At 32.0% G+C, this 13,492-nt stretch overlaps 1 protein-coding gene across 1 annotated transcript in view; it reads left to right on the top strand.

The window, feature by feature from the left end:
* LOC111621508 (DDB1- and CUL4-associated factor 1-like) overlaps nucleotides 1-13,492 on the top strand; it is a 118,963-nt gene that overhangs the window by 80,839 nt on the left and 24,632 nt on the right. Inside the window, exons 22-26 of the mRNA XM_023363666.1 lie at nucleotides 178-284; nucleotides 1,530-1,739; nucleotides 1,823-2,064; nucleotides 2,139-2,214; nucleotides 2,292-2,353. Coding sequence (XP_023219434.1) covers nucleotides 178-284; nucleotides 1,530-1,739; nucleotides 1,823-2,064; nucleotides 2,139-2,214; nucleotides 2,292-2,353 — 697 coding nt within the window. The remainder of the gene's footprint in view (nucleotides 1-177; nucleotides 285-1,529; nucleotides 1,740-1,822; nucleotides 2,065-2,138; nucleotides 2,215-2,291; nucleotides 2,354-13,492) is intronic.

Raw genomic sequence — 13,492 nt, 5'->3', positions numbered from 1 at the left:
AATTTCTATTGTTCCTAACGTCAGGTCTGATGAGAATTACACAAGTATGAGATACTCATTTTATTTATATAGACATAAGTGATAATTAATTACGTTGTTTATATAGATTTTAGATTATTTGGAAGTGCAGTTAATGTAAAACTTCTAGTCAGTTTGTAAAAATGAAATTTGTTACAGGTTTTACAGATTCTGCAGCAACTTTGCAGAAAGAAGCAGCACTTCCATCCACTATATTAAGGGTAACGTCATCATCACTTCAACCAGTTACCACAGTTAGTAAAATGGTGAGTTATAGTTAATTTCTAACTAATATTTCATATGGCTCTTTTTTTTTATTTAACGTCAATGGAAAAATAAAATAAAACACTCAGCACTTGTTTAGAAGGCAAATAGAGATCTCTGATTAATGTTTTTGAAATTATATATTCCAGCTTTAGATTCATGCAATATAAAAGAATCAAATAGAAAATAAACTTTCAATTGTGCAAGTCACATTCTGTGATATGTGCACATCGTGATGTATATAATAATGCTCTATGTTGCAATCAATGTTCAGTGTTCAGTTTGAGTTTTTGAAATCATTTGGCTCTGAACCTGGCTATAGTATTCTGAAGACATTTATCCAGAATAAATCTCATTTTCATTTCTAAAAAATGCTACCTCTGGGGACCCAGAATCGAATCTGAACTAGTCGAAAAATCCCCAGGAATTTTTTGAGGTGGTCCATCTGGATATGTCGGGCCCATCCCTCGAGATTAAATCTCATTTTCACTTCTAAAAAATGCTAGTTCTTTAATTTTCATATTTACTTAAGAACAATGTTGGAAATAGGAATTGAACAGATATTTTCAAGTATTTATATGTAATTAATTGCTTAATGTACCTGTACATAAACTAAAATTGGAATGATAAATTTAATAGAGAAATACATTGGACTTCGAACTCACATTTGAGTTATAAATAAACACTAGGCTTTATTTCCATCATTTTTAGTTGATACGTGACAAGTTGACTGATGAGGGGCTTTATGCCCGAAACGTGCTATTGTGACGTATCAACTAAAAATGATGGAAATAAAGCCAAGTGTTTGTTTATAACGCAAATGTGAGTTTGAAGTTCAATATATTTGCAAAACACGGTTTCAACAACAACAGAGAAATACATCTTGATACTCCAGCAATTTTTATTCATTGTTTTACATTGTTTTAATATTAATCATTTTTATTATTTCAGTTGTAGATCTATTGATGTTAGGTTGAAAATCAAGTGACTATTGAATAGATTAATTCTATGTATTGTATTTAAATTTATATTCCCTTAGAAAAAATTATCAAAGTCTTTTTTGCACAGTTAATTTAATTATCATTATTGTCATTTTTCTTACATTTAATTCCTACTTTCTTTTCATTTTATGACTATAAACAAATAGTTTTAGTCAAAATTATCAAGCATGCATATAGTAAAATGTGGATGTAATTTTACTTAATTCACTTTTTATTTATTTAAAAATTTTCTGTTTATATTTACAGTCAAGACCCATTAGCACATCCGGTAACATATGCCATCAAACGAGTTCCATTCTATCACCAAATTCCACAATAACACATCTCCCAATTTCTAATTCGTCCGTACTTCTTGAGCGACTTCAGTCAAGCGGAACTGGATGTACTAGTCCTTCAGTTAATTATTCATCTCCAAATTTACAAATTAAAATTCATCATCCACCATCAAGGTTGCAGGTAAAGATTTTTTTTTCCCTATTAAAGTAGACTTCTTTGAAGATTTTATCAATTAAAGAGTTTTATTTTGTTATATATTCCAGTGTGTAACACCAAAATCGATCAAAAATTCTGCTCTGCAGAAATCTCAAAGTTGTTCTGGAGAATATCAACCAACTCCTGTAATGAAACGTCAGTCACAAGCTAAAGCAGTTTCGATAACGTCGGCTTCATCTTCGTCTACAACAACAATCACTTTAGATTCAATAATTACAGAGTATTTAAGGAAGCAACATGCCTTATGCAAAAATCCTGTTGTGACTTGTCCACCATTTGATTTATTTGTGTAAGTAAAGATGATAATATATTAATTTTGATCATATATAATACAGTTTAATGCAAATTATTTAATTCTTTCAGACCACATCAATGTCCTGAACCTCAATACAGAAATTCTGCCCCAATGAATATTTCAGCAAGGTTACAAAAAACAAAAGTAAATTTAACCCTTATATCTATTTGCTTTATTACATAATTTTAAATATAGTACTAATAACACTTTTAACATTTTAGATAAATCCACCATTTGGTGGATATGATGGAGCAACAATGAATAGAAAATTTGTTTACAGTAGGTAAGTACTTTGTGATGTAAAAAGAAATTACAAGTTTTCAAAACTTTAAAAAGAATAATCTTCTAATTGAGAGTATTGCTAACATTTGTTTGTTTATTAATTTAAATATAGTTTCAATTTTTTGATGATATAAACTGGCAAAAAATAAAGTAATTTCTATTATATCAACCACACACCTTTCACCAGCAACAGTTTTTAATTCTGTGACCCTATGCATGAAACTTGTAACCCACAGGTGTGTTCAATTTAATAAAGTTAATGAACTGTACCTTTATTGCCTCACTACAGGTAAATACAAAATAATTATTTTTAATGTTAGCATTCATCAATGTGTTTGATAGTAAAACTTCAGTACTGTTACATTACATATATTAAAATACAGTGGGTGATTGGTAACGAATAAATTGGATAATGAACACTTTACGAAAAATTTTTATGATCGGACAACAAACACATATTTGGATAACGAACACTTCACTGAACAAACATAAAAAGAAGCGATGAAAATAGCAAATACCGATTAATTTTCTCTTGTCTTCGGGTAACTTTTTGGAGCACGGAAGATGTCAACGTTGATGCTCAACCCGATATATACTAATCAGATAGTATTTCTCGAACTTTGAAATACTCCCTTGTAATTCCAGCCTTTTATTTTTCTGACAAACAATTCTTTTATAGTATTCACGAGACTGTTGGACAGGCACTTGTTAAGTTTTGTGTCAGTTTTTATTTTCGAAAGGTGAGAGTATAATAGCAAAGGTAGAGAGTGGGCAAAAGATGTGTGATGTTGCTAGGCAGTATGGCTTGAACAAATCTACAGTAGGGCACAGTTCAGTCTTATCTAAGAAAGATACAGTATAATCAAGAAGACTCAAGCAGCTAAAGGAATAACAAAAATTACATCTGAGAAATAAAGAACATTGAAGAGCTTATAATGGAACCTGAAACAGATCTGATGACAGAAGAACACCAAGAACTCTTGAATGGAGAACACCAAGAAACTCAGTGAGAGATGTTTTATTATGAAAAAGAGGATTAATGCCAATATCTGCTATTAATTAAAGATCTTTTGAAGAAGTGGGGGATGCCAGATCGATGGTTTTAGAATGGCATACAAACCAGGTTGAGGTTAATAAGCTTGGGGATCTCTATAATTACAATGCTATTAATTACTTCTGAAAATCTTGAAGAAGAGAGAAAAGCAATTAGACAGATTCTTTAACCCCTACAAACAAAAAAAAACATAACCAATAAATATGCAAGACTGCGTATATATATACATTAGAGCGTCGTTTATCCGAAAGTTGGTTATTCGAAACGTCGGTTATCTGAAAGAATTCCAGTCGGCCTAAAGTATAATTTTTATTTGTTTTTATATTTTTCAATGTATTTATTTTGTTTGTAAAACATAAAGAAATCATTTTTAACGATACAATAGTCACGATTATTATTTTAAAAAGTATATGTTAGGCTTAACATTGATGAAAATTCAACGCGAAGCGACACGCAACGGAGAAAAATTTCAACACGGGATAGGTTAATATATTTTTTCGTACATGATTGGTTATCCGAAAAATAAGTTATCCGAACAACCCCAGTCCCCATTGCTTCGGATAAACGACGCTCTACTGTAGTTTGGATTTTTAATGTCATTGTTTATTCTTAAAATTTATTTATTACTATTAATTTCATTAGATGCATAAAATTGATTCAACATTTTATTATAATCTTTGCATATGGAAATACTTATGCATGTATTAATTCATATCCTAATTTAACTTCTATTAATAATTATATTTTTTATATTTTTGGGAATACAGATTATAACTTATTATGTAGAAGCCTTTTNAATTATTTTTTTATGTTTCACAAACAAAATATATATATTGAATAATATAAAAACGAAAAAATTTTATTTTAAAAGTTCGTTTTAATATAAAAATTGTGACGCAAAGCGACATCTAGTATCAAAAACGTTCCAATGTAAACACGGAAATATTCGGGATCGCCCACATAGGTCAATGAGGTCAATCCGAAAATTTTCGGGATTAACGTAGGACAGGTTAACCCCCACAAACGGAAAAAAATGTGACTAATAAAAATGCAAGACTGTATATATATATTTTATTATTACATATAAATAAATGTAGTAAGAAAGTATATATAGTATATATATATTTATTTTTTGGGGTCTCCAGAATGAATTAATCAAATTCCATATAAACCTATAGTAAATTCATAATCGGTTAATGAACAATTCGGATAGCAAACAAAGTCTTGGAACAGATTATGTTCGTTAACCGATCACCCACTGTACTAGAAATTCCCCTGCCAAGCATAGCAGACTACTTTCCATGAGAAAGTAGAGATTGAAGAATTGAGAAGAGTAGAGTTCGAGAAATTCAAGAAGAGTAACTAATATTTCTAAAAATTAAATAGCCTATGCTGCTTGTCGAAGCATAGTTAATGCACGATAATACATTTTAAACAACAGGCTCATTAGATCATTAGTTCCAATTGGATAATAGAACATCATGTGGTCACTGTAAAAATGTTTTTCTTTTAATTGTTGTAGAAGTGACACGATACAACTATCTTTTTTTAAAGTTTAAATTACACCATTTGCCAAAATATTTTAAAATGTAACTTAAGAGAAATTCTGACATCAAGCATGAACTAAATCAACATTTGTGAAATGTAATTGCTATTACAGATTCAAAATAGATAAAACATTTATTCTATGGCTAATATTTCTGCAAAATAAATAACTTATACTTTTTGTCAGAACATAGAACAAATATAAGCAAAATATCTGGATTGGACAAAAATTGCAGGAGTTATAAAGAATTCACACAGAGAGACAATGGCTTTTATATTATTAATGAGTGGCTTACAGAAGGAAAACCTCCATGCAAAAAATCTATATCCTACAGGATACTATTAAAATCTATCTTAACTATGATGAAGCATCTCAAAGAATGCACATTCCATTTGTAATCAGTCCTCTCTATCAGAACTGGATGCCTTCTTGACATTTGACTCTTCATTATGAAAAAGCACTGAAAGTCACATGCTTTTTCATAAACATAAAGCACCTAAGAGTCTTCAGCTATGATGTAAGCCCCGCATAGAAGTCCCACATAGAATACTCTGTAGGAATGTATGTGCACAGCTTTCGTATGGCTGTAAGGTTGGGAGCAGAAATTGACTGTTTCCCATTGTAGAGATGTGGAAGTGCTTCTTGGAAATTTTCCTCTCTTCCTGATGGACACTTCCCGTAAAGCTTCCATGGCATTATGAATGTACCCAATGAGCATTGTCCTTAGTTTTTCTGATGAAATTTTTATTCTTGTAGCTGTCTGGTTCTTAATCAGAAAAACAAATAAAGATTTTTTTATTTTTTTGATTAAGAACTTCTCCTTTTGTAAATAGCCAGTACAGCAGTATAATAGTCCTAAAAATCCGATAAGTTCAAGTTGACAATTTTTAGAATAAAGTAATTCATATTATTTATACATTGATGTTTGTATTTATATTTATTTTTTTATATTCATCTACTTACTGATTATATGAATGTATTTATGTATATTTTTTATTTCTATATTACTATTCATTTTCACTGATAGAATATAGGATTTGAATATAATCGGGCTGCAATTTGAAAAAATTGTAGACCTATCAATTTCCAGTCATTCATCTGTCTGACTTTCCTTAATCTCAAGAATGGAGTTAGTTAGATGAAAGTCAAGACTAGATATGGAAAGCTTAGGAGCAGAAGACCCTGATTAACTATATATAAATTTCCAGTCAAGTCTATACATAAGACACAGTGGTGTCAGAATCCTGATGTGGCATCTTGAAGTGGTGCTGACAATTCAATCGAGTGGTGCGGAAGCATACGGAGCACATTTTGCGCATTGTCACAGAAAGCTTGGGTGTAGGAGGTCCTAATTAACTATATATAAACTTCCAGTGCAAACCAGAAGTAATGTTATTTCAATTCAGAAACTTCCTCTGAAAAAAGTTAAATAGATGACTGACACAACTCTACTGCTAACAGAAAAGTATGATGTATAGGGACAAGACACTACTAACTTGAATTGGAGAGCATATATTTTAAGTTAAAAAATTATTAAAAATATGAATAAAAATTGCAGCCCAGCATTGTGATGATGTCACAATAAATAATTGCTTATTTAAATTCGTAATTTTTTCGTTCAATGATTCTTTTTATTTTTTTAATATTTGAAGACAAGTTCGCCCATATAGGAATCACCATTTTTTGCTTCTGCATTCTAGACAATACATTTCCGGCGACCGATCTTCCTTTCTAGGCTACTAGCTGCCAAAAAGTTTAAAAAGTCCTTTTAAAAAACACAAAAAAAAATATCCGATTAAAAACACAAAGATTTTCTAAAATCAGAACTGGTGTTATATACTTCCTTTCTAGGCTACTAGCTGCCAAAAAGTTTTAAAAAAGTCCTTTTAAAAAACACAAAAAGATTTTTGATCAAAAACACAAAGATTTGTGTTTTTAATTGGAAATCTTTTTGTGTTTTTTAAAAGGACTTTTTTAAAACTTTTTGGCAGCTAGTAGCCTAGAAAGGAAGGTCGGTCGCCGGAAATGTATTGTCTAGAACCAGGGCTGTGGTGTCGGAGTCAGAATCGTGGAGTTTTGGTGTTTTAGCTGGAGTCGGAGTTGGAGTCAGTAGATTTTTATGCGACTCCACAGCCCTGTCTAGAACGCAAAAGCAAAAAATGGTGATCCCTATATGGGCGAACTTGTCTTCAAATATTAAAAAATTGCTTATTTAAATTTAAAACTGGTGAATTCTTTTTGAAATGTGCTTACATTCAGATATTTGTTTAAAAAAAGTCTTTTTATCTTTGTATGTGAACCTGATGAAGGTTTATGAATGAGAATGAAAACATTAATTTATTTAACAATTGCTGCTGGAAAAGGTGTGATTGTGACTGTTTATCTTAAGCTCCAGTTTTGTTTTTACTTCACATAATTTCTATCATTATATATATAAATAGATAAATAGAGCTCCTTTTATAATTCTTCACTTAACAACTTTTTAATTAGATGACCATTGTAAACTATTAATCTACCAACCACACAGTATCTGGGTTTGAAGCCAGACTGAATGTCTATAACAGACATGGGCAAATGCAGCTCTTTTTGAGATACATGTAGCCAGAATGAATTAATCAAATTCCATATAAACCTATAGTAAATTCATAATCGGTTAATGAACAATTCGGATAGCAAACAAAGTCTTGGAACAGATTATGTTCGTTAACCGATCACCCACTGTACTAGAAATTCCCCTGCCAAGCATAGCAGACTACTTTCCATGAGAAAGTAGAGATTGAAGAATTGAGAAGAGTAGAGTTCGAGAAATTCAAGAAGAGTAACTAATATTTCTAAAAATTAAATAGCCTATGCTGCTTGTCGAAGCATAGTTAATGCACGATAATACATTTTAAACAACAGGCTCATTAGATCATTAGTTCCAATTGGATAATAGAACATCATGTGGTCACTGTAAAAATGTTTTTCTTTTAATTGTTGTAGAAGTGACACGATACAACTATCTTTTTTTAAAGTTTAAATTACCCCATTTGCCAAAATATTTTAAAATGTAACTTAAGAGAAATTCTGACATCAAGCATGAACTAAATCAACATTTGTGAAATGTAATTGCTATTACAGATTCAAAATAGATAAAACATTTATTCTATGGCTAATATTTCTGCAAAATAAATAACTTATACTTTTTGTCAGAACATAGAACAAATATAAGCAAAATATCTGGATTGGACAAAAATTGCAGGAGTTATAAAGAATTCACACAGAGAGACAATGGCTTTTATATTATTAATGAGTGGCTTACAGAAGGAAAACCTCCATGCAAAAAATCTATATCCTACAGGATACTATTAAAATCTATCTTAACTATGATGAAGCATCTCAAAGAATGCACATTCCATTTGTAATCAGTCCTCTCTATCAGAACTGGATGCCTTCTTGACATTTGACTCTTCATTATGAAAAAGCACTGAAAGTCACATGCTTTTTCATAAACATAAAGCACCTAAGAGTCTTCAGCTATGATGTAAGCCCCGCATAGAAGTCCCACATAGAATACTCTGTAGGAATGTATGTGCACAGCTTTCGTATGGCTGTAAGGTTGGGAGCAGAAATTGACTGTTTCCCATTGTAGAGATGTGGAAGTGCTTCTTGGAAATTTTCCTCTCTTCCTGATGGACACTTCCCGTAAAGCTTCCATGGCATTATGAATGTACCCAATGAGCATTGTCCTTAGTTTTTCTGATGAAATTTTTATTCTTGTAGCTGTCTGGTTCTTAATCAGAAAAACAAATAAAGATTTTTTTATTTTTTTGATTAAGAACTTCTCCTTTTGTAAATAGCCAGTACAGCAGTGTAATAGTCCTAAAAATCCGATAAGTTCAAGTTGACAATTTTTAGAATAAAGTAATTCATATTATTTATACATTGATGTTTGTATTTATATTTATTTTTTTATATTCATCTACTTACTGATTATATGAATGTATTTATGTATATTTTTTATTTCTATATTACTATTCATTTTCACTGATAGAATATAGGATTTGAATATAATCGGGCTGCAATTTGAAAAAATTGTAGACCTATCAATTTCCAGTCATTCATCTGTCTGACTTTCCTTAATCTCAAGAATGGAGTTAGTTAGATGAAAGTCAAGACTAGATATGGAAAGCTTAGGAGCAGAAGACCCTGATTAACTATATATAAATTTCCAGTCAAGTCTATACATAAGACACAGTGGTGTCAGAATCCTGATGTGGCATCTTGAAGTGGTGCTGACAATTCAATCGAGTGGTGCGGAAGCATACGGAGCACATTTTGCGCATTGTCACAGAAAGCTTGGGTGTAGGAGGTCCTAATTAACTATATATAAACTTCCAGTGCAAACCAGAAGTAATGTTATTTCAATTCAGAAACTTCCTCTGAAAAAAGTTAAATAGATGACTGACACAACTCTACTGCTAACAGAAAAGTATGATGTATAGGGACAAGACACTACTAACTTGAATTGGAGAGCATATATTTTAAGTTAAAAAATTATTAAAAATATGAATAAAAATTGCAGCCCAGCATTGTGATGATGTCACAATAAATAATTGCTTATTTAAATTCGTAATTTTTTCGTTCAATGATTCTTTTTATTTTTTTAATATTTGAAGACAAGTTCGCCCATATAGGAATCACCATTTTTTGCTTCTGCATTCTAGACAATACATTTCCGGCGACCGATCTTCCTTTCTAGGCTACTAGCTGCCAAAAAGTTTAAAAAGTCCTTTTAAAAAACACAAAAAAAAATATCCGATTAAAAACACAAAGATTTTCTAAAATCAGAACTGGTGTTATATACTTCCTTTCTAGGCTACTAGCTGCCAAAAAGTTTTAAAAAAGTCCTTTTAAAAAACACAAAAAGATTTTTGATCAAAAACACAAAGATTTGTGTTTTTAATTGGAAATCTTTTTGTGTTTTTTAAAAGGACTTTTTTAAAACTTTTTGGCAGCTAGTAGCCTAGAAAGGAAGGTCGGTCGCCGGAAATGTATTGTCTAGAACCAGGGCTGTGGTGTCGGAGTCAGAGTCGTGGAGTTTTGGTGTTTTAGCTGGAGTCGGAGTTGGAGTCAGTAGATTTTTATGCGACTCCACAGCCCTGTCTAGAACGCAAAAGCAAAAAATGGTGATCCCTATATGGGCGAACTTGTCTTCAAATATTAAAAAATTGCTTATTTAAATTTAAAACTGGTGANAAATCCGTTGCAAGCTGATCTTTAAACTTTTGAACTTCTTTAAAAGGCATTTGATTTTGCATTCCAAAAGCGCACGCATTCCAATTTATTCAAACATCGTATGCTACTGTGAGATTTGAAATGTAAACTGCTTTTTAATTTAAAACATTATAAATGTAAATAAAATTAAATATTATTGTCCATTAGGACTTGCCATGCCATAGAAAGTGACATTTCCTCCTTAAAATTAATGCGTGTGGATTTGCATCCCACATTAAATATTTCCATTGCCTCCAATAGTTTGAGGTGATCGTGATGCGGGGTGGTGAGGATGATACGCGTTTCGTTAAAGTTGGCCGTGATGTCGATGTCTGTCGCATAAGTCGAGGGCTGCTGTGCGTTTATTGTGCAGTATGTCTGACTTATGCTTTTTTAATCGTACACTAAAGACCTTTTGGTTGAACCAACATATATCATCTCCCTATTGGATCTGTCATCCTTCATTGGGACCATGTAGATCCCTGGTAATCTGTCCGGATTCGGATGGTCCATTTTGCAAAAACTACATTTCAGTTCCCATTGAACTCTTGCTTGCCCACCCATGGTCTATAATATATCATGGACAGTTTGTTGTGGCATCATTCCTTATTCCTCAGTTGTATTGGTTAACTTAATCATGATCAAGCCTGCCATAATGGATGTAATTGTGGTCAACTATCTATCATCTAGCCTACAACATGCTACTGTCTCGAATTAATTAAATAATCAACCAAACATTTGACATTAATTTTATTATTAAAACCATTTTATGCTTTTAATAATAAAATTATAAAATACAAATTGTTGTTATACATAAGTTGAATTTATTTTTTAATGCCTAATGAAAATGCTTTATTAATTACTAGCTGTACTAGCCACGCATTGCTGTGGCTCAAAATGTATCTATTATAAATGTAATAACACTCCCCGAGGGAGGGAATGTCGAAAAATCCCTTCTTAGAGCCGCCGCAAACTAGCGCTTTGCGAGAGCAAAACGCTAGCAAACATGCGCTAGCACAACCAATGACGTCGAAGGCTCCACACCTTTCTTCTTGCCTGCACTGTTTTTCCTTCGCTAGCGCAGCAATACGAGAGTACGCTCGCTGTTCACAGAATTCAACAACTAGAGCATTTATGCTAGCAAGAGAGAGCGGGGAAGACGGATGACTACATAAACATGTCACATATCGAAAAAGAAATAATAGAATTTTATCGATGTACGTAAATTACATGATTAATACATTCAGTATTGAAAAGAAAATACTATAACCATTGTATGTAAATAGTAATATACAGTATAAATAGTTTTCGGCTAGTTAAGCTTAACTAGCCGAAATGTTTACTAGTTAAGCCTAGTTAGGCTTAACTAGTAAACATGTTTTTTCCATGCTGTTTCAAAGTTCGGAACGAAAACTGACTGATTACAAGTATAGGTTATAATAAAATCTTGTTCTATAGCCAATCTACATCTGTGGAATCCACGTCATGTGGACTACGTTACGCGAGCAAACGTTGTGTAGTTTGCGGCTGCTTCGCTTAGGCCGCGTAGCTTACCTAGCAAAAATGGCTCATAGCATCATGGGGAAAAAAGGCAGGGTATAGGAGCGCGAGCGAGCGTACGCTAGCTCCCGCATCCTGTAGTTTGCAGTGGCTCTTAGTGTACATTCTCTCAATGTACCCTATTAAAACGCAATCAAAAACACAAAAAACTGCATATAAAATAGCATCTAAAATAGAATAATAGAAGACCAGTTCTTCACAGTAACCCTTAATTTTGTCACTCTCCCCTGCAGGAGGATTTCGACATCTATATAATATAAAAACGCCCGTGTTCAAATGCAACATTGTGTCAAAATTTCAAAGCAATTGGTTAAGAACTTTTGGAGATTTAAGATTTTGAACAAACAAACATTTACATTTTTATTTATATAGATAAAGAATTTTTATTATTCAAATATTATGACTTGATCTCCAATGCAAATATAGTTATATCAGTGGCATACTGTAACTCGGTTATGAAGTGAGTAAAGAGAGAAAAATAAATGCTAAGTATTTATTTAAATCATGAGTAGGAAAAAATTTATGATAGAACAAGCATTCCCTTTCTATGTATTCCCAGGTTAGGCCACTGGGTTTTTGATGAATACATTTCTGTTTTAAAATTGCATTCTTTATGTATTTATTAATAAATGAAAATTTAACTATAAATATCTCAATAGCCTCAATATACTTTTAAAAAATCAAAAATTTATTAACTTATTTAACTTCCTAACACACCGGATTGAAATTTAAATCTTTTTAATTCAAACCAAATAACCAGAGCAAAAAATGTTTCTTTAGTGTTAACATTTTCAACATCTCTTCTGGGCTTTTCTTCAGGCATTTACTGAAATCCGTTGCAAGCTGATCTTTAAACTTTTGAACTTCTTTAAAAGGCATTTGATTTTGCATTCCAAAAGCGCACGCATTCCAATTTATTCAAACATCGTATGCTACTGTGAGATTTGAAATGTAAACTGCTTTTTAATTTAAAACATTATAAATGTAAATAAAATTAAATATTATTGTCCATTAGGACTTGCCATGCCATAGAAAGTGACATTTCCTCCTTAAAATTAATGCGTGTGGATTTGCATCCCACATTAAATATTTCCATTGCCTCCAATAGTTTGAGGTGATCGTGATGCGGGGTGGTGAGGATGATACGCGTTTCGTTAAAGTTGGCCGTGATGTCGATGTCTGTCGCATAAGTCGAGGGCTGCTGTGCGTTTATTGTGCAGTATGTCTGACTTATGCTTTTTTAATCGTACACTAAAGACCTTTTGGTTGAACCAACATATATCATCTCCCTATTGGATCTGTCATCCTTCATTGGGACCATGTAGATCCCTGGTAATCTGTCCGGATTCGGATGGTCCTTTCCATTCCTTAGTTTACTGTATAATGGCGGGCATTAATTTTAAGGAGGAAATGTTGCTTTCTAAGGCATGGCAAGTTCTAATGGACAATAACATTTAATTTTATTTACATTTATAATGTTCTAAATTAAAAAGCAGTTTGCATTTCAATTCTCACAGTAGCATATGATGTTTGAATAAATTGGAATGCGTGCGCTTTTGGAATGCAAAATCAAATGCCTTTTAAAGAAGTTCAAAAGTTTAAAGATCAGCTTGCAACGGATTTCAGTAAATGCCTGAAGAAGAGCCCAGAAGAGATGTTGAAAATGTTAACACTAAAGAAACATTTTTTGCTCTGGTTATTTGGTTTGAATTAAGAAGACTCAT

The sequence above is a fragment of the Centruroides sculpturatus genome, unplaced genomic scaffold, assembly GCF_000671375.1.
Source record: "Centruroides sculpturatus isolate CEXI.00-Female unplaced genomic scaffold, Cexi_2.0 scaffold45, whole genome shotgun sequence".
NCBI classification, from domain to species: domain Eukaryota; kingdom Metazoa; phylum Arthropoda; class Arachnida; order Scorpiones; family Buthidae; genus Centruroides; species Centruroides sculpturatus.
The sequence above is the reverse complement of the archived record's forward strand: the minus strand, read 5'-3'. Positions and strand labels throughout refer to the sequence as shown.